Below are 21,725 nucleotides of genomic sequence, written 5' to 3' on the forward strand. Positions count from 1 at the left end.
CGGGTCAGAGTAAGCTCGACCCGTTGACACCCCTAGGTATTATGTATCAACGCCTACCACAAGCGGGCATCAAAGTTTCATCCCGAACATTGTATCTCAAGGTGTATTTCTTTACCTCAATCTCCTTAGAACAAATTTCTAGATTATTCCTGTTTATCTCCACTCAAGATACCCTCAAAATTCACAATGTGTGGTACCTCTATTGGTTTAATTTTATTTAGGGGTGGTCCATCGACCCAGCCCGTCGTGGGGCGGGTTTAGGCCATGATTTTAGTCCTAGGCCCGTTAGGTATCGGTCCGAAACCCGGTCCGTTATATACGTGGGTTGGGCTCAGGCTGGCCCGATGGGCCTGCATTATTTATTAACTTTTTTAATAATATAAAATTTTAAAAATTAACTATTACATAGTATCTTGAATAACTATTATTATTTACCTAATTAGTTGCATGATAACATGTTATTTGTTAATTATTAATGTTTACCTAATTAGTTGCACTAATTAGGAATTCGTTGCATGAAAACTTGTTTTTCTCTCATTAACCCATAATTTCAGTCAAGCATTTATGCATTTTAGGATTGGGTCAGGCCGGGCCAGACCGATGCCCACCACTAATTTTATGAAAAAAAGTAGATTGTTAAATGTAATATTACAAATATTAGTGATTTTTTCTAAATACCTGATGTGTTAGGCTGCTTTTTGTAAAATTACTCAAGTTAATAGTATTTATTGCATTAATTTGGACAATGAGTTGGGAGAGTGTAGATAATGAGACAATTTATTGTCATTATTTTGAGGATAGTTTGCGTATGCATGGCAAATTTATGTTTAGCCACGTCAGTTATCAAATATATAAGATAAATTCTTACCTTGTTAATAAATTGTTCAAATAATTACCTGAGTTATTTTTATATATATCACTTACATCTAATTAACTCATTAAATTAACACTTTTATTTATTTTTTAATGATTGAATGTCACTTTTATAGCTTATCATTTTTGTAACTACAATCAAAGTAACACAGGTCTAGGCCTATGGTTCATTTGGATCCATTTTATTCTTTGAATTTTTTTCTTTATATTTAATTTGAATGTTTTGTTTTGAATTCTAGCCAGAAATCAGATCCATATCAAATTCATAGTAGAATTGGATTTTTATTTTTTAAAATAATCATCTATAGAGGCTCTTAACGGATGAATGATTGGGTGATTGAATTTATGGTTAATTTTTTATTTTATTACATAAATATTGTAGATCTCTAGTTGAATTTATTTTAGTGCAGCTTACCGTAGACTGTAATATATATAGTCTTCATCCCACTTTGATGCGTCCATGCATTCAAAAAATAAAAGTAACATAACGGTCATATGATCAATTTCTTCAAAAGGTAGCATTTATCACAAATATCATACACTTAGGGGACTAAACATAAATTCATCATATAGGCGTATCTGACTAAATTATCCTTATTCTTATCATAGTGACAAATATAACGCTATTTATGAAAATCTCACGATAATATCGCGAGAAATTGCCTGAAAGTTTAAAACGGCAATTTCTCACAAGATTTATGAAAAAAACATAAATACCATGATTTAAACATGATATTTACATTTTAAACAGCTATTTATCATGAAAAAATCATGTATTTTTATTTTTAAATAATTTTTATTAATATTTTCTTATAAAAAATAAATTATATATTTTTAAATTTATTTTTTTATTGCCGAGATTTTGCCAAAAAATGCGAGATTTATGAAATTTTTTCAATTTCTCACAAGTTTTTGAAAAACAAGAAATTGCCGATAAAAATGTTTGTCACTATGATTCTTATTATGGAGTTTTTATTTTTAATTACAAGGAGTGTTGGGTTGGCTTAATGGGGTTGGGCAGCTACAAGGCCGTTAAGGTTTGATTTTCACCCGTCTAAGCATAAGTTACATGTGCTATATCATTGTTTGGAATTTTATTTTGAATTTTTAACCCAAGGAAACCGTATTCGGCTAGGAGACCTGGTCATTCTAGCTCAGCCTATCATGCCTATGATAATCGTGCTGTAAGTGTAAAACTCCAAGGCTAGGCTAGGACCCTTGCCCTCAGCCTCAGGGCTTATGCTATGCATTGGCTTGGAGAGAGGGGTGACATCCATTGAGAATCGAACCTTGATTGTCCGTCAAGCAAGGCCGCACCCCACTACGCCAACCTCCTTCGGGCGATATCATACGAAACTTGATACAAACAAAATCAAGATATATTAGTAAGTTAGAAACATCCTCAAACCTCAACCTAACTCAATTACGCAATCACATAAAATCATTAAAGCTAAAAGTCTAAATTTTGACCAAGTTTACCAAGCGACCAACTTTTTAATAAAATAATGGTCCCTGACCAAAGACCAATAATTTAATCTACCAACTAGGTTTGGTTAGGGACAAACGTAATCACCCAAACATACACAAACTTGGTCAGGTAAAGACACGGTCCATCCTTGACTAGCCAAGCCACTCTAGTCAAATCAAGACCAACGACCAAATACCAGACCAAAATTTTTATTGTATTTTTGGGTTAAAATTTTGGAACGATACAGAAACCAAGCTCCAAATGTTTTATGGGGCCTGAGGCAGAGGAAAAAAATGAGCCCCCTATTAATAGTAGGAGTTCGGGGGCAGCGCCTCCCAAATTTTTTTAAAGAATCAAAATAACAATAAAATTTGCATTCACATTAAACAAATATAATATTCCAAATATTTTATATTATATTAAATAAAAATGTATAAAATATTTATATAAACTACATCAACAATACTCATTGGCCTTAAAAATGGGCCCCTAAATTTTTTTTGGGCCAGGGGCCCTGAGGCCCAAGCCTCATTGACCTCTTTACAGGTCTGGCTCTGCCAAGCTCAAAGACCAGTAACTTAACCGCCCAAACTTACACCAGCTTTGTAGGGATGTCCAGGGGCGTAGCTAGGATTCATGGGGGGGCAGGGGTGCAAATAGGGGTGTAGCAAAAAAAAAATTTGTGTGATAGTCTGGGGTTCGGGGGCAGCGACCCCAGATTTTTTTTTTAGATAAAATAAAAAATAGTTACAATTATTAATAAAAATCTATTTCATATGGACAAATCAAACTATTTGCTGCAGTCAGGGTTGGGCTAGGACTGGGCTTTTAAAAAAAACTGGGCTACAGCCCAGTCCTGCCCCCCCCCCCCCCAAGCTCTGCCTATGGGGATGTCAACGGTTTGAATTCGGTTTTGATATTTGACCGAATATGAATCTAATTAGTCAAAATTGGTAAAGCAAACCAAACACGATTAATAATGGGATTTGGGTTTGTAAGCAGGTTTTCTTCTTAATTTGAATTTAAACTGAATCTGAATCCATTGGATAAGAAAGCCCACTTATAAAACAGGTCCGGATAGTTAACAGGATCCAACTTCTATATTACCTTTTTTCTCATATGACTCTAAATTCAAATATGATTAGAATAGATTCAGTAATACTCAGATCCAAACCAGGTCCAGCCCGTTTACACGTACAACTTGGTGAGGTGTAAATAGTCACTGAATTTCGAATAATGGTTTAATATGTCCATCTAAGTTGGAATACTATCAATACAAGGGATGCAAATGGGTTGGAGCTTTAACCCTGATCCAGTATGCAGATGTATATGAGATGGATATGAAACGATTATGGTCGAGTCTATCCAGGTTAGAATCGGGTAAGCAAATATAATCAGTTCTGGATAAAAACAAGATCCAACCCGACCTAATTTACCTTTTCTTATATAAAATTCGACAGGCTTCTATTCCTTTTCCAGTGGATCCAGAACCACAAAACCTCATATCTTGACAGGACCCAAAACTTTGCTAGGAGATCCGAGTCAGATCCAAACATGGATTGGCAACCACAAAGCACTATTTAAGATAATGGATACATGTTCGATCAAGCTTGACCCGACCCATATGCGATCTGTCTCTTGCAAATAGAAATGCAAGTACTACTGGTTTAATCAAATATGGTAAAGGGTTCGGATCCAATTGGTCAAGCTGATCGGATTCGGTTTTGATGCACCCTAGATTCCGAGGACGCAGAAAAAACTAGTCTATTCTACTTCTAGAGTACGGAAATCAAGGTTAACAGGAAAATCAATGAAAATAGACAATAAATTAGTTTAAAATTTAAGAAAAATACCAGGAATATAAATCCATCAACTACTTTCTAAGAATCCTTATAAAGAGTATTTATAGGGTAAAAAAAGAAAACCCTAATTCAAAATTGGATCTGAGATAGATCCATTACTTAAAAAAGTCCATATCTAAACAAGAAAATCCTAAACTAAAGTTGGATCCGCACGGATCTCTTAAACCCGAAATTCATGCGGACCTTCTCCTGCATTAGGTTTTATTTTCTCGCATCCCTTTCCAAGTCCAAACCATAATATGCCCCTAGTCCCTAGATCCAACAAAAACCGGCTCCGATTGCATTCTCAATCGGATTTGGATCTAATTAAGATAAATGGCTAACGGAATCCGGGTTTATTGGCTGATTGGATATGGATTCAGTAAAGGCTTTCTTAATCCAATTCTGTAACCCAAATCTGATTATACCTGACCCGAAACACGAGCTGTTTTTACATGTTCCACACGGCAAGGCTTCCTACTAAGGGCCTGTTTGGAATCTCGGCACTGGTATGGGCATTTATGCATTTGGTGGTCCCGAGGTAAAATATTGATCAAACTACTTTGCTAGTCCTGTTTGGAATCTTGGCATTGGGATGAGCGTTTATGCATTTGGGATGGAAAGCGAGGCCCTTTTCTCCTTTGTATCTACACTAAATCATGGATTTGGCAGCTGCCACTTTTTCTAATGCATAAATGCTCATCCCAGCTACATATTTCAAATAGGAATGGCAGTGTACCGGGGCGGGATCCAAATATTGATCCACTTTTTCTAATGCATAAAATATTGATCCAAATAGGGCAACACCGGGTGAGGCTTTGTTTCCCCTCAGTCCACTGCCATCCCCTAAATAAGGATCGGGGATGGGGCGGGATGAGGCAAGGCAGGAATTGGAGACCGGGGCGGGGCGGGGTGGAAAAAGCGTAAGTCCATCCCGGGTCCAAACGGAGCGAGACAGGGCGGGGCCAGTTTTCCCCCGGTGTACTGTTAGTTTTCAAAGGGAAAAAAAAAAGGAGAGCATATTAAGTGATCTGCCAAATCACTAACCTCACGGCAAGGACCTCTCGTGGGATGAAGAAATGGACGGTGAAGATGTCAAATCAATTTCTTAAAGTAATTTGACACATCACCTGATCTGCTCTCCAAAAAAAGAGTCCTATTATAAGGTGTTTATTTCCAGAGCTGTTCCTCCCTTTTAATCGTTGTCTATTTTGGGCGGTGAGCGTTCAAAAGACGCAAATTAGGGTTAGGGTTTGGAGTGAGTTCTGTAATCTGTTCTGTGCTCATCGGATCGTTCCCTCCCGTTCGATCGTCTCTCGTCCCTCTTTGCTCAGCAGGTTAGTCTCTCTCTCTCTCTCTCTCTCTCTCTCTCTATCGATCGATCGATCGTTTATGTTGTCTGTAAATTTATGTGATTTACTGAATAGGGTTTTATTTTATTGATTTTGATTAATATGAAAAGAATCTTGCGATTTTAGAGGACATCTGTGCGGAGCGCTTCGGATTTGATCGGCTTACAGGGATTTCCCTATGTTTTTAAAGTTATTGCAGTCGAATGCGGTTAACTTGTGTGTTTTTTCTTGAATTATGAGGAAATCCATGGGTATGCGCAGATTTATCTAAATAGGATATGTTTTTAGCCTTTTCGGGTTAATTTTGTACAAATTTATCTATTTTAGAGGAGATTTATAGTTACAGTTTTTGGATTCTGGTTATTTCTGTAGGAAGTTCTCAAAAAAGACAAGGTGTTTTGTTCATAATTTTACGGGCTTCTTTGAGTCTGGAGAAAATTTTATAGTGGAGGATTCTGGACTGGGATTGATCTACAGGAGTTCCTCCTAAAACCAAAGAAGTTGCTTTGATTTTTTTAGCGTCACAATTAGGGTTTGCGTTCCTTTTTTTTTCAACATCATTTTTGTTTCTGAGAAGAAAGAAAGGTATACAGATTTCGTTGACATGAAGTCAACCAAAGCCATTCATAATCTGGTGAAAAGCAAAAAACCTAGGTGAAATCTGCAAACCTGAAGATCGATAATTGTTACCATAGACTCTTTTTTTTAGACTTTCAAAATACCGATTTTAGGTTTGGCTTTTGGTTGTATTTGTTGCATAACTGTCCTCGGTGTGGAAATCCTTGTAGTTTATTTTGATGCTTATGCAAGCAAAAACTGGTTTCTTTTTTATTGTGAATATTGGAGGTCTTTTCTAGTTAATTTTAATCGTTTGCAATGAAAACTGATCAGGTTTCTGATTGTTTATATTATGCAATAACATTTTGAAATCATTGTCATTGTGATTTTGATGTCAGAGCTCAAGTACTAATTTTAGATCAGAACAAATATATTGATTTCGGTGTTAGAGCTTAATTTTAGTCCTTGTTATCTGTACACAGGACATAGAAATTCTTCTTTTTTGGTTTAATCATTTAAAATTAAAAGTTTGATTTTGGTTTTGGATCATTGTTATCATAAATGTCCTTTTTTTCTCGTTCCTCTTTGTTATAATCTGTAGTTGGGGCGTGGAAGTTCTTGTAAATAGATTAATTATAATTCAAAAAATTGACACACATTTTTTTTTCACTACATAGACTGGAGGTGGTTAGAAGTTAGAACCATGGAATTCAATGAAGGTGATATGGTTGATGTATGGAGAAGAGACGGCTTGGTGTTTGGTTCTTGGTGGACTGCAAAGATCATTTCAAAATATGGTCATACATACTGTGTCAGATATGAGCAACTTGCCAACAGTGACGGGAATTGGGTTGTGGATGCTGTGTGCAGTGAGGATCTTAGGCCATTGCACAGTCCTCTTGGAGGTGGAGAAAGTTTGTTGATGTCTGGTGATATGGTTGAAGTATCTGACCGTCTTTGTTGGCGAGTCGGGGAAATTGTCAAGGTGCTTCCAAGAGATTGGTTTGTTGTTAGGTTTGGTAATTCAGATAAAGGCACAAAAATCCATAAACAGCATATTCAGATTCAACAAGTGTGGAATGGCAGCAAATGGGTTTTTGTTGGAAAGGTACTCACATTCTTCCAATTCCGCATTTTCTTTGTCTAGCTTAATTATGAGTTTTGGGTTTCTGGTTCTCATGTGGTTTTATTGATTTACTTCTCTTATCATGAGTGTAGAAATATGAGATGGCTATATTCACCACACGCTATGTCAGTCTGTATTTGTTGTAGGCAATGTTGCCTAGTTTATGAGAATTTGCTAAGGTTTTGATAATTGGTTTTATTTAGAGAAATATCGATCTCAACTTAGATTTGCTTAAGAACATTCTTTCCCCCTCAGATGCTTCAATTAGACGGTCACGAGCTTTTAACTTTTGGTGCTTCTCGCTGTTTTCATCCTTCCAAGTTTTGCCTTGTGAATTTCATGTTGCATAACATGACTTGGGCAGTTTGTATGTATGAACAAATGAATAAAATCTTTCTTTTTCTTTCTGAAAACAGCACATGCTTCAGATGTCTGTCTGGTCTTATTGTTTATGGTTCAAAAAATTAGTTTGGCCCACAAAATAGAACTTTAATTTCAGCTTTTACTGTCTGATCTCTGTACAGATCATTGAAGTCTCTGGATCTGTTATGGAGGTTTCATAGTCATTTCTTCTTGTGAATTGGTTTACACTGAAGATAGCTATTATCTGACTTCAAGTCACCAATTCACAATTGCTATTAGCTGTGTATAAATATTGATGCTGCCCATATCTTTGGTGTTTGTACTATTGTATGACGGATGTAACTTCAATGTGTCAGATTCTTGGGATGAGATGTATTTAGTCGTTGTTCTTTGTACTGCTAAATGCTGTATTTATTGAATAATGCTTTTTATACATGCAGGATGGCAGTATAAAAAATCCTGATGAAAGAGAGATACAAGCTAGTGGAAACTGTTCTTTGAGATTGAAGTTTGGCTCGAGGAAATTCTGTATGGATGAAGAATGCACTGGAGATAACTTTGTTGGGGATATCATCAACCCGGATTCAAAAAAAGTTCGATATTCTCTTCCTGTGTCATTCCCTGATGAGGCAAGTGGTGATGCCTTGCATAGAAGGAAGAAAATAAGATCTGAAAAGGTGGGAGCATGCAAAGGGCCTGTCCCAAGTATGTTGCCTCCATTGCTTAACAAGGTAGATGCTGTTTCTTTTGTAGAAACACGGGTGATTGAGAAACACTTGCATACTTCCATTGACGGCAAAATATTTGGTTCTTACATAACAGATGTAGCAAGGGAAGAATTAAATGGTCATGCACCTTCCACTTTTACCAGACCTGTAAATATTACCGAAGAGAGTTGTGGTTCCTCCGTTGCTAGCTGCAGCAGTAGCCACTCACTGTCCTATACTTTTAACTTCAGAAATCCCATTATGAAATCTTGTGAAAGAAATAATGATGATGATGCTGAGTCAACCTGTGAGTCCCAATCTTGGAAAAATTATTTGAGTACTTCCTGGGAAGATTTAGCGGTAAATGTCCATGCGTTAGAGCTGCATGCATATCATTCTACCTTGCAGGCATTTTATGCTTCTGGTCCCTTGAATTGGGAGCAGGAAACCATCTTGACAGATCTCCGCCTCTCTCTTAATATTTCAAATGATGAACATTTATTTCAGATCAGGCACATTTTAACTTCTCGCAAACTATGATTGTTCTTGTCCCTGACTGACAATGATCAGAAGTTTCAAATAGGCTTCCTTTTGCTTTTGTGAATTCATTTTCCTGCAATGATAGAAAATTTGTTGCAGTGATGTTGTAAAAAAGAAAGAAGAGAAACAGAATCAATAAAAAATTTCTGGAGTACCATTTTGAAACTGTGAGCTTTCTATTTGCTATTGCATTTTGTGGTTTTTGTGCTGTATGGTTTCATATTGATATGTCAGATGCTGGTTTATGAGAATCATTCACTCGAATGCATATAAGTTTGCTATATTCTGTAGCTTTTTGCCTTCCTGCCTGTGTTCTTTAAGCCTTTCGTTCATTGTTTCATGATGCTCTTCATACTGATGTAAATGGAAATGGAAGGATTTGGTTTATTTCTTATCCATACTGAATCCATCTAATTTGTTTCAAATCAGGGAGGTCATTCCTTGATTGGAGGACTACGGTTGACATTGACATATGAACTATTGCATAACAGTCATTTGTTGATCGGATCGGCATGAACATCAGGTGTTTGTCTAAGATCGAGAAACACTACCTTGACTGATTTTGGCCTCTGCCTGGATTTCTGACAAAATTTTAAATGAAACAAATCACTGGTAAATCCACTTGCTCTTGATTTTGATAATCTTTTCAGCATGTCATATTTGGGCACTTGGTACAACTTATGTTGATCCATAGTTGCAGTACAGAAACTGATGGACTTTTTTGGACATTGGTACAATTTGATGTTGACACGAAGATACAACTGAACTCACGCTTGAGGACCTTCTTTATAAGTAGCTATCAGAAAAAAATTCACCTCCAATTTTAAATGTGCAATTTATCATTGTTTTTGATAGTTAAGGATGTGTTCTTTGGTTGTTTTCTTGCACAGAAACACAAAATGTATGCAGATGGAGATGCACACATGTGCATGACACATAAGCATGTGCATGCACATAGGTGGAGATAAAACACTTGTAGCGTGCTGCACAATATATGCATTAAGACGACAGTACTTTGCACAATGTGGAAGCTTAGAGACTATATGAACAGTGTCTGTTTTTTTTTTTTGTGTGTGTGGGTGGCACGTGTACGTGTGTGTGAATCCATGTCAAAATTTAAAAATTATTTATCTGCTCCGAGCATTGAAGTTATTCAAAAAACATTTTTTTTTGAAAAAAGTCCTTGTTCAATAAACGGGGTGACTGAGAATCACCAAGATACAAAGAATAGGAAAAAATTAGTCTCAGTCCACTTCCAATTCATGACAGCTCATGTCCCTCCTACACAAAAGATGCACAAAGACAAACAATTATCTCGCTGAATCCTTCTGTGTAATGATTTTATGTTGGAGCGAACATCCTTGAATATTCTGTTGTTTCTTTCAAGCCACAAAACTACCACACAGAATGCAGTCACTGTTTCAATATTTTCCTCCATTTGTTGGATCCAAGTGTGCCGAGTAAAAGATCCCAAATGCAAAATTTTATTCTAACAATCAAGTTTGGGCCATTTTCAAGTGTCTCTGAAAGGATGTGCAGAACCAAGAGAATTGTGTCATCATTCTTGCTGCAGCACAATGCACATCATCTCTAGCTGAATGCCAAGCTGATTTAACATTTAAGTTACTTAGAGTGCATTGTTAAGATTAATGTATCCTTTTTATGTATATATAATATTATATATATACATATATGTATATATAAAATATATTTAAGTCAACTTAAGTTGACTTTGACTAGCTATAGGAGGCTAGGCCAAGGACTAGTCAAACTAGCCGTTGGACCCTCTCCAACGGCTAGTAGGTCTCCAGCTTACTCTCTTTTCTCTCCACTTTTTCTCTAAAAATTGTGGGTGTCTGGAGGTTGAGAGAGTGATGGGTAGATTTAGGTTCTTTGTCAGTGTTATGAGTGTTTTGTATTTTGATTTTTTTTTGTATTTTTTAATTTCATTCTTAATAAAAATTTTCATTCATAATACTTGTGTTATATTTTTATTTCTTATGGTGAGCTTGTGTTTAAATACATTATATTTCGGTTCTTGGTATTCATTTCCAAGTGTATCGGGATCCATGCCATTTCGTGACATGTATACCTTTCCTAATGCAACCAACCAACTGTACGGTCATTTAGCATGTGCTGATCGTCCCCAACTCCGTAGAGATGCTTGGGAGTTGGGAATAAGTGCCATACCTAATTCCAGACCAGCAGTGTATGAAGAAAAAACCAAGAATTGACCATCTCTAGAGATTCTCCAAAGAAGCTTATTAGGTTCATTTGATGACTATGCCAGCAAGCAGTTCCTTATGGTATAAGTATAACCAGTCAAGATTTTCCCTCTCTAAGACCTCTTAAGAAAGTAACATGCACCTTGAGTGAGTTGACCAGCAATCGGACATGGTGCTGTTAGGTGATCTAGAAAAGTGATAGAGAACTAGAAACCTTTGACTTAGAGTTGAGTTACATGCCAGGTACCATTTTAGAAAGAAATAACTTCAATTGTGCCTACCTGGATGCTCGCAAAATTCTTGAAATCATAAAAAACTGATGTCAACGGTTTGCACACACCTTATGCTTTCATGCATTTTCTGTTAGGATCCACTTTCATGGATTGCCAGAAACTCCGTGTTTCACTTTCAATAAGTTGCTCCAAAGACCATCCTTAGTTCCCATGCACCACCATGCATTCCAGAGGAAGGCTTTCATTGCTTGGTTTTGAGTTCATTTTCCCTGGGTAATTTGTAAATTGCCATAAGATGGGATGGAAAATTGAAGATGACATGTTTTACTAGAGTTGTTCTCCCAGATAGGGATGGGTGACTAGCTGACCCACCCTAGAGTTTCTATTGAACCTTGTTCTCAAGCTCTCTCCACTACTTTCCAGGGAACGTTTGAATAAGTGCATGCCCAAGTACTTCACTAGGAGATCACTTTTGTTGCATCCAAAGATTGTCTCAACCACCACAACTAGATTTAAATTAGAGTTTGAATGTGATATGATTGCATTTTCTTTCGTTAACTGGTAACCACGAGGTTGCTTCAAATGCTTTTAGGATAAACCAATGCTTCAAGTTGCTGTTCCAAACAGAAAAGTATCATCTATGAACTGAAGGGGACCAATACCAAGAAGTATGAACTCAGTTAGAAACCCAACATCAACTGCCATTTTGAACATAAACCGCAAGCCTTTCACTAACCAAGTTAAAGAGACGGTGTGGGAATGGGGACCCCTGCCTAAGGCAATCATGGATATTAAAATATTCACTAGACACCCTGTTAAATGGACTGTGTCCTGGGCTTTAAACATGACTTCCATAACCCATTTCTTCAATTTGTGCTGAACCCCATATGCTAAATGCAATTTGATAAGAAACTCCATTCTCCTTGCTGTTTATGTAAGTCCAACGTTGAATTGGCTGTAGCTTTCATTGGTAGGCCAGATTCTGATTTTGTGCCTAATCTTGTTTAATTTGTGGAAAATTCGAATGCCAGACCATTTGCACATAATTCACTCCTCCCACCAAATAGCGACCAACTCCTTGAGTCCTATCACTCACATCCACTTTCAAACTTACTGTTTATTACTTCTGAATTCTCTACCCAGTTGTTCCATGATAAAAGTGCGTTAGGAACTCTTTGGGCATCAACACACAGTCAAGTTTCCTAAGACATGTTTTATCTTTGTTATTCGACCAAGAGAAAGGCTCACCTTGGTGGCAACATCCAAGAGTTTCTATCTATTGATTTGACAAGACTCCTACTTTGGATTTGTTTCTCTTGGTTATTGTCCTTTGGATTTAGCACTGAGTTGAAGTCACCCATGGCCATGGGCTAGCCTATCCTGCTCTGTATTGTGTACTTCCACTGAAACAACTTTCATTTTGGCACTGCTGACCAGTCCATAGACTACAGTCTGCAAAACAGACCACCCAAAAGAGTATGTTCCTAAAGATGTTGACACATATTTCCACCCAAAGACAATAATTTATCTGAGTCGTACCTTATATGAGGACCTTTGTTGGGTTCATTTGTGGATTATTATGCACTTGCTTATAGAAGCCATGCTCATTTGGTGCAATCTAAGATCACCTGTTCTTTGAAAGTTCTTTGATGAGGTAAACCAGTGGCTTCAACCCTTCTTATATTAGTTTTGTTAGCTCCTGATGCTATTAGGCGTCCATATCTATAGTGTGAATGGCTGCTTGTTTGGTTTGGAAGTTGGCATGTAAAAATTCATCTTAAATGAGTCGCATAAGCTTGCAGTTCTATCTTCATGGTATGAAAGTTTCTAACCTTCAACTAGCTTGTACTGTTATATTTCTAGAATTCTTTGAAGTAGCTCTGGGGAGCTCATGCTCGAAGGCTTGTTAAGGCGCTATATATAAGTTACAACACAGGAACTGAAATGTCTTAAAAGAGAAAAAGACAAGAATCCGTGCACCATAAAGGTGGTTTCCAAGGCCAGGGTGCTTCCCTTGTGCAATTTTGTGTTAGAACTTTGTTCCAAGCAAGATGCTGCAATATGTACATACTTGCACCTAGTGATTTTCTCCACAGAAATATATAGTTGCACCTAGTGATTTTCTCCTCGCACAAAATGAATGTGAATTTCTTATCCATACTTGCATTTGGCTGTTTACCTTGTGATGCTATTTCTGGTCCTTACAGAAATCTTTTGTATCATGCTTATGAAATCTTTTGTATCATGCTTATATTTTCTGATGGCTTCCAAATTTTGATTATTCACAGAGAGGTGTATTATCTACTCACCGATTTTGTTTCTCTTTTCTGGATAGTTTCTTGTGTTTGTTGCTATCTGAATTATGATTTGAGCAAAAATGGGCCTGACGTTTATCCCTCTTTCAAACTTCCATGTTCTATCGCAGCCAACTCTTTTTTCTTAATATTTAATCAGTTACATTCTCTTTCCGTATTTTTATTTCTTTCTATTTCTTGTACAAATGTTAAGTTTCTCCTGTATGATTTGCCTTCATTTCCTTTTGGTTGTGATGTTCGCAGAAAAGTTCAGATTTTTTGGGCATCTGGAAAGTGACTGCATCTTTATAGATATCCTATGCTTTTGGATTCTGGTAATGATGCACCTGTTGGGTAATCTAAAGAAGCTCAGTTAATGATGCATACATGTTTCTCTGGCAGCCTTATTTTTTCTCTTATGTTATATGCATCATATTCGCAAAAGATCTGCAGTGTCTTACCACATTCTCTGAGTACTGCCTCGTTATATAGAATTGCCAACTACAGATTCTGTGAGGAATAAATGAAGCTTGTGTATTTTTTTTCTAATACAAACCCACATTTACAGGAATATATTGTCCACTGTCAGTTTAGGCTATTGGTTGCCATGAGTCTTGGAAAAAATGCTAAGTTTTTCAAGAAGTAATGACCATTAAGTGTTGAAATGCTAAATGTCATATCAGGTTCATCTTAAAAGTTATCACTAAGACCTTAGTGGTTCCCTCACATAGGAAGTAACCAAAATGTATTTGCTTATTCCGTGCTGGACTGAAGCTAAAATTTAAAATCTGAAAGATATCCTTCATTCTAGTATACATAATAAACTACCAAAGTTAAATGTGCCTTAAAGATCTGATAAGTTTTAGCTGCATAAATTGGTGTCAGTTTATTAACCTGTAGTCTGTTAATATGGAATCAATCTATGGACTCTTCACTCTAGAATTGACTTGTGTTTTTTCCTTCTTGAAAGAAAATCCCTTTATGGGTTTACTGGATGGAAGAGAAATCAATGGGCTAAATTGAATATTTAAATATTAAAATATCGGTATTCCTAACTTGAACATATTTCAATATTTATTTATTATAATATGATAATGTGTTTGTATATAGAGAAAGAAAGAACAGGAAGAAAAGGTGGTTTTCTAATTTTAAGTGGAAAAAGAGACCAATTGTCTTCCTATTTTAAAGGAGAATATGGGAAAAAAAGAAAGGAAACTGATTATTTTTACTTTGCTTTCTCTATGTTATAATCTTAGAGATCAAATATTTAGGTTTTGCCATGATTTTTGGGTGAATGAGATAATATTGGAGTATTAAGGTGCATCTGAACGTACCCTTAGAGTAGCATTCATTCCACCAAATAGCATTTGGTTGGATTATGGTGGATGCTGTCAGTCTACTTCTGGGATCATTTTTGTTGGAAAATGTAAAATATTTCTTGAGGTATGTCGAATTTATCTTAGAAAAACATTTTTTGTGGATGTTGAAAGGCATTAGGATATCCAATGCCATGTAATTGTTGCTAGGTATCCTTTTTCTGGATGATATCTTAACTGAGAGTGCATGTGAAATACTTGGAGTGAACAATAATGATTGGATAGTTGTGTATGTGGATGATAAAGTTGATAATGATGCCACTGAAGAAATTAAAGATTGTAGTTGAAGAATGTAGGATCGTATGAGGGATCAAATGTTTGTTATGTTATCGCTCTGATGCTATAAAAATATTTGGAAAGCATATAGAAAGTGATGGCTTGATAGTTGCCATGCATAGATTGTGATCAAGGTTGTTAATATGTGCATTGTGTATGTGCACATACAACACATATGCTCATGTGCACTCCTACAAATCTATGTATCTGTGAATGAATACATGTTTTATATGAGTGCAACTATGTGGATACTTTTTAAGTATGGGATACAATATACTAAAAGATCAGATTAATTGAATCCTTCTCTCAAGGCATGTAGAGGGATGTTCCTCATCTTTTGGTACGAGGATTGTCGTGATCTCAGTTATCTTGTTTTTGGGAACTTTTAGCTGTGGATTGGCATGATGAATTAGGCAGTTGACATTGTTGGCAATTACATGGAGTGGAGGATCCTTTGATTTGGCTCTATAGCTTGTGTGGAAGGATTGTATTTCTTTTGTAACTTGGAGGTGATTACAATTAAACTCTTTATAAATGTACAAAAGAGCATTTCTGAGATCAAGTTGGCATTAGCCGTAGTTTATGCCTCATAATGAAACCAAGGGGAGGTCTTTAGTAGTTAACTAGTTATCCATTTTTGTGCATTTTATGATTTTGGCTGCAGTGTTTTTGCTTTAAGCTGAGTTATGGGTCTTGAATACAATTTAGCTCATATTTAATGTAATAAACACATGATTGCTTATGATTACAATATGTATCTGAGGAACTACCTACCTTTGGAGACGTAAAAACCAATGGACTTCCTCAGGTAAGCTTCAAGTGAAGGAGTTGGATCTTTCTAATTTGTAGGATTATTTGTCTTACATATTCTGAAGTATCCACACAATTGAGCAAATGTGTGTATATATATGTTGGATCACAATCTATTAAATCCTGATTTCAAGTTGTTATCTGTATTCTTTCTTAAACTTTTTATGGTATCAGAGCGGTAATTGAACTAATATTCATTCCTGATACAGCCTTACGTTGTTTCGACGATAATCACAAATGGTGTTATCATCTACAGTTTCTTTTTGGAAGAAGTAAACTTTTTGCATAGAAAACCTAAGCGCGTTTATGAGGGACCACCAACATTAAATGGCAGTAACTCGAGTTTTACCATACATTTCCTAGTCTCAGTGGACCACAAGTGATTGCAATTGTCATCTACAATTTTAATTTGCTGTTGTTATCACTTAGCTTTTGTTTTAAAGGAGATTACTGTGGCTTGTTTTGAAAGTCCTTTTTATCAATTAGTCAGAGCTATATGACTACAAACTTGAATTCAATGCGGCAAAATGGATAGCCAATCTGTTGGTGACAATTGAAAGCTACTTTGAACAAAGTGAAGCATGGCCATGATCTTGTGACCATAGGAAAACCAGTTCTGTATCTCCAGTTCATCCTATAGATGAACTCCATTCATGTGTTTTGCTCTTCAAGACAAGAGAGATGTCAGAAATAGCGACATGTTGCTCTCTAATAGGAAAAATCAGGGTAGGAGATGTGTGGTTAATGCTCTCTCTTGCATCACTTGTGACTGAAACAAGTAATGAAGCATAAGATTGCCTACCAGCATCCTTTAATGTAATAGATTTCTATGATTCACACAATTTGATCATAGTGCAATATCCATTTAGTGGAAGATTGACCATTATGCAACTATATGATTTGCTCAAGATTTCCTGTGGAATGAATCAGACTGCTATTTGCTTCACATGGATTGACTGTGCTATCCGTATACATGCACGATATGGTCATTAATCATTATTGTTATGCTTCTTCTTCTTCACTTACATAGCAAAAATATGCAGCCGATTGTTATGCTGCTTTGGATGATTCAGGTGTTGAGTTATATGCTCTGTCAGCTATTTTTTGTGGGGCTGTGATGCCCTTTATATAAAATTCCCATCTACTATATACCTGATTATAATGTGCCGTAGTATTACTCCTTTGTTGGCATCAAGGTTCGAAAGCCTGGAGGCTTAAATAGTGGATAAGTTCTAAATTATGTGTAGTTGCCTAATAGAATCAGAGCATAGTGCCATGCCGGTTGCTTTAATTTTCCTCTACCCTATGAATAGGTAAATACTCTTACCGTGACAATCCAGAGGCAAGCTTGAGATGGTAATGTTAGCATATTTTAATGGGTGCTTCTATGGTGGTACCACACACTTGATTTGCCTAATCTAGAGCTCCAAATGCAAAATCTAACCTTTGGATCATGTTCAACATGTTCTATTTACTATCTTCATGTATTAAAGTTGACGGAAATATGATATTTTATGTCATTTCTAGACCAACCTTATTTTCATGAATTGTGAGCTCTTGATTTTCACCGTCTCAAAAATAAGATCTTATGTATTAAACATGATAAAACGGTCTAACACAGTAAATAAATCATGCTAAACACATTTGTACGGTTGGATCTACCATTTGGTGGATAGATCCAATACAAACAAGAGTGTGTACCACCATAAGGTGTCATGATACAGAACCACCTTACATTTTCCTTATTTTAAATTTTTAATTAGTGAACATTTATCATGAAAAGAACCGTAGTAGGTTCATTCTTAGAGGGCATATAGCCAGTGCTCCAAGGCGCTTGCATCAATTCTGCATTGGTTCCACGATCACCGATCCTCCATGGTTCTATGCAATGAATTTATGGGGGGTTGGCGTAGTGCGGTGGAGCCTTGGCCCCTAGACGGGCAGTCAAGGTTTGATTTCCATGGGTGTCTCCCTTCTGTGCAAGCCGACACTCAGCTCAGGCCCCAGGTGTGGGGGTCCAAGCCTCGAAGTTTATGCTGCCTGCACGATGACTGTAGGTATGGCAGGCTGAGCCAACACGACCAGATCTTCATGCTGGGTGCAGTTTCTTGGGGTTATAAATAAAAAAAAGGGGGGGGGGCGTGCTGGCCATAAACCGTATACATGTAATTGCTGGAGTAGCTGTTAGTGTTTATTATAGTCTGTATCTTTTTTAGTATCTCATGATATTATGGTGGAATCACATTTGGATGTGTGCCTATACCTTATGTTTTCACATTTGTAAGGTTCTCTTTTTCATATTTTTTCATGCATTTTAATTCAGTGTATGATCTATCCTATTGATGTTATGGCACAAAACGCAGTAGCAAATGTGCCTTTGGAGGTGGGTGTATGTCTGGGTTGTTCTGTATTGGCATTTAACTGTATCTTGTTCAAACTTGATTATGTATGTTAGTAGTTGGGCAGTTGGTGTTCTACCCTCTTCTAGTGTTAAGTTGGTGTGTTATTATCACTACTTACAAGTTATATGCTATTTGTGGAATCTTACATTATGTTGTAATGTGTACTCCAGAACGTGAGAGAACAAATCTTGCTCTCCTGTGCACATCATGCAATATGGCTGAGAGAACAAATAATACATAAAATCATGAAATGGGCGACAAAGTATCTTGCAAGAGAGACAAAACAAAGATTAAAGAAAAAGCTGTAACATACAGAAAATGGAAAAAAAGGAATTGCATACACCTATAACCCTGAATTTTGTGCAATGTACACAACTCAGCCACACCTTGGACCCTACTTTTGAAAAAAAAAACTATGTTGTACCAGCTGTAGTATCTGCACCTTTACCTATGTGACATTTGGGGTATCAACTTTTCAAATAAATGAATATTCACGAATGTTGCTTTTTCTTGAGAAAACAAACCTCTTTATTGCCAAAAAAATAGAGGCAACAATAAGTTACTCATCTTACAAGCTATAACAAATAGTCGTTTAGAAGACTTATCCCCAAGGACTGATCCATGACGGATCATCATTTTGCCATTTTATGATATTGTGCACTGTTAAGCAGTGGCGTTTTTATAATATTTTTATTTTATTGTGGATGCCACTTGTTAGTGTCATACAACTTGTTTGTAGTTTTATTTTTTATGTCAAGACTTTTGTGGCATGTTGTAGTTTGTAACAGTTTGTTAAACTCTTGTATCTTTCCTGTTTTAGGGTCATGATGGTGCAGCCATTCACTATAGAGAACACGTTAGGCCTCGTGGATGCAAGTTTTTCTTTTATTCTTCTCTTGAACAGCAATAGTGCTTTATCTCTTTAGTGCCACTTTTCACTGTTAACAGTATCCTCTTGCTTCTTTTTTCTTTCGGTTCTTTTCATCTTATTTCAATTTCCCCCCCTTCTTCCTTGATCCATGCTTTGTTTCTTTTCCATTGATCTCTTTCTTGCCTGTCATCCCCTTACTCTATCTACTTGCCTCTTCTCTTATTCTTCTTTCATTTCCCTGTTTATTTCCCCCTTCCTCGTTTCTCCTTTTCTTTATTTCCTTTTTTGCTTTCTCCTTATTTGTTTGTGCTACTGTTGATGCCATTACTGATGTCAGTATGCTGTTGGTGAGTTGGCAGCTTTTTCCATTCCAAACCCTAGCCAGCTAGCCCAATTATCTTTTTGTCATCCTTTTAATCAAAAGTGTTCATTTCTTTGACCTATTTTCCCACACTAATGGACCCTTCTCCCACTTAATAGTGTTATTTCTTCCCCATTGATGCGTTCCCAATAAGATCAGATTCAAACTGACTCCTGCAAATATTTTCTTTTATAAAGGGATTGCCTTGCAAATACCTCAAGTGTAAGACTCATAAAGATGGAACCCCCATCTCCATTATTTCTTCATAAGCAAGACCAGTCTAACATTTCTTTGGTTTCGGCAATCCTCGAATGATGCTCGTTTGTTGATGTGAAGAAAAAAAGAATTAGCAGTGGTCATCCCTGAGTGAAAAAACACCTTTATGTTTTTTTTACAGAAAAAACGTTTTTATGAGTTGGGAAATTTTGATGCCTTCATAGCGGTTGATTTTTTGGTTTGCCAGAAAACCTGTATGATAAAAATCCATTTCTCACTAAACAAAACTTGTAGATCACATCTATGGTGTTGGATGTGAGAAAAAAAACCCAAAGTGGGTCCTGCGCCATTTGCTAGGTCGTTTGCATATACAGACTACTGTAGCAAGTCTTAACCATATATATATATATATATATATATATATATATATATATATATATATATAAAATCTGCTAATGAAATATGGAAAAATTGCATAATTCTTATGCTCAAGTATCACAGACTAGTTTGAGTCATCTTGGAGAACAAGTGAATATCATGAGGATGATAAATCGGGAAATGAATGTTTGGCTCAAACTGAATGTGTGTGTGATCAGTTGGCTTTAGTTCAACATCTAGTGTCAGATTTAAATGACTACTGTCGCACTTCGTGGTTTGGTGGCAGTTTTGTAGTTTTATGACTAGTGTTACCACAAAGCCTCCATAAGTTTTGTTCTGCAGTTGAATCCCTTCCCACTTCAATGTGGGTCATTGTTCCTAAAAAAGGAAAAAATGCAATCAGCGGCCATGATATATTGGTTATGGATAATAATCACTAATGAATATGATCATGGTACGCAAGGCAAGGGAAGAAACAATAAATGTAATCTTGGTCAAGTTCATTTTGGCAGATGCTCTTACTATAGTGGTGGAGGATGTGGTCTTGAAAATTCCTATAATAATGCTGGTCATGAAAATTAGATTGCTGGCTCGGATTTATAAGAGCATTTCGACGTGGATCCAACAATTCTTATGAGGAATGGTACCCACTCCAAGGACTGATATTTGATGCTGTTGGAGCTTAAGAATCAATGTGCTTGCCTTCATGTCTTCCTATGAGGATTGCAATGAGGAGGCGACAGCAATATGAATATGATGTGCAGCTCTGGACAAGGAATGGAGAAACATGGCTTCTTAAAGCCCATCCAATTCCGTTGGAATAAGGCTTGACTATTATGATGATGCCGTTTTGCCAGCTACATAATAGCCAACAACAATTTGTTGAAAAGATCTGAACAAGCTACCGCTTAAGAAGCATTGCTTGTTTCTCTCTCCTTGTGCGATAAACTTGCTATGATTGAGAAACAAGCTCAGATCATGCTGCTGTAACATGGAAAAGTACCATGTTTTTCTCCAAACCTGTCTAATTTTGTTATTCACTTGTCGATGCTGTAAGAGCCCGATTTGCTATTTACTTTGGTTACATGTTTGTATATTTGCCTTATCTATAGATGGACGAGGTTCATTCTTTTGCATGTTTTACTCTAAAATTCTTGGACTGCTATAAAGATGTCTAATCTCCTTATTCACTACTCTCTCTGTGTGATTGATATTCTTTTCCTTTTTTGAGTGCATCTCAGTTCCGGGATTTGGGAGGCCAAGATCGATTGATAACATCATGGGTGACATCTTATCATGGAACGCATTGCTGCAACACGAAGATCTCCAACACTGTTATGCTTGTCTTGCAGAAAATGCTCATCGTTATGCATGCCAGTATGTTTGAGAATGATTCCTTCATGTACTCGTAAGACAAAATTTCAATGACAATTTTGGTTTGGAATGCCTCTCAAG

General features: G+C 36.6%; 1 protein-coding gene across 4 annotated transcripts; it reads left to right on the forward strand.

Annotated features, from left to right (window-relative positions):
• Positions 1-5,391: 5,391 nt before the first annotated feature.
• Positions 5,392-21,724, forward strand: LOC149829233 (protein AGENET DOMAIN (AGD)-CONTAINING P1-like). 4 transcript variants are annotated; one of them, XM_090017987.1, is made up of 6 exons: positions 5,392-5,519; positions 6,770-7,200; positions 8,022-8,595; positions 9,258-9,440; positions 13,845-13,915; positions 21,512-21,724. In XM_090017987.1, the coding sequence occupies exons 2-4, from the start codon at positions 6,796-6,798 to the stop codon at positions 9,302-9,304; spliced, it is 1,026 nt and encodes a 341-aa protein (XP_089874113.1). In that variant the 5' UTR covers positions 5,392-5,519; positions 6,770-6,795; the 3' UTR covers positions 9,305-9,440; positions 13,845-13,915; positions 21,512-21,724. The 4 variants fall into 4 exon arrangements, with proteins under 4 accessions (XP_089874113.1, XP_089874114.1, XP_089874115.1 ...); XM_090017988.1 differs by having other exon boundaries at positions 8,022-8,312; XM_090017989.1 differs by lacking the exons at positions 9,258-9,440; positions 13,845-13,915; positions 21,512-21,724 and having other exon boundaries at positions 8,022-8,312; positions 8,404-8,540.
• Position 21,725: the final 1 nt, after the last annotated feature.

This window comes from Nuphar pumila, chromosome 9 (assembly GCF_984573655.1).
Source record: "Nuphar pumila chromosome 9, dmNupPumi1.hap1.1, whole genome shotgun sequence".
Taxonomy (NCBI): Eukaryota; Viridiplantae; Streptophyta; class Magnoliopsida; order Nymphaeales; family Nymphaeaceae; genus Nuphar; species Nuphar pumila.

Excerpts from the sequence above, each read along its gene's own strand:
- LOC149829233 (XM_090017986.1), top strand. The coding sequence starts at position 6,796 with ATGGAATTCAATGAAGGTGATATGGTTGATGTATGGAGAAGAGACGGC. Across the intron at positions 7,201-8,021 it reads AATGGGTTTTTGTTGGAAAG|GATGGCAGTATAAAAAATCC; the intron begins GTACTCACATTC and ends TTATACATGCAG.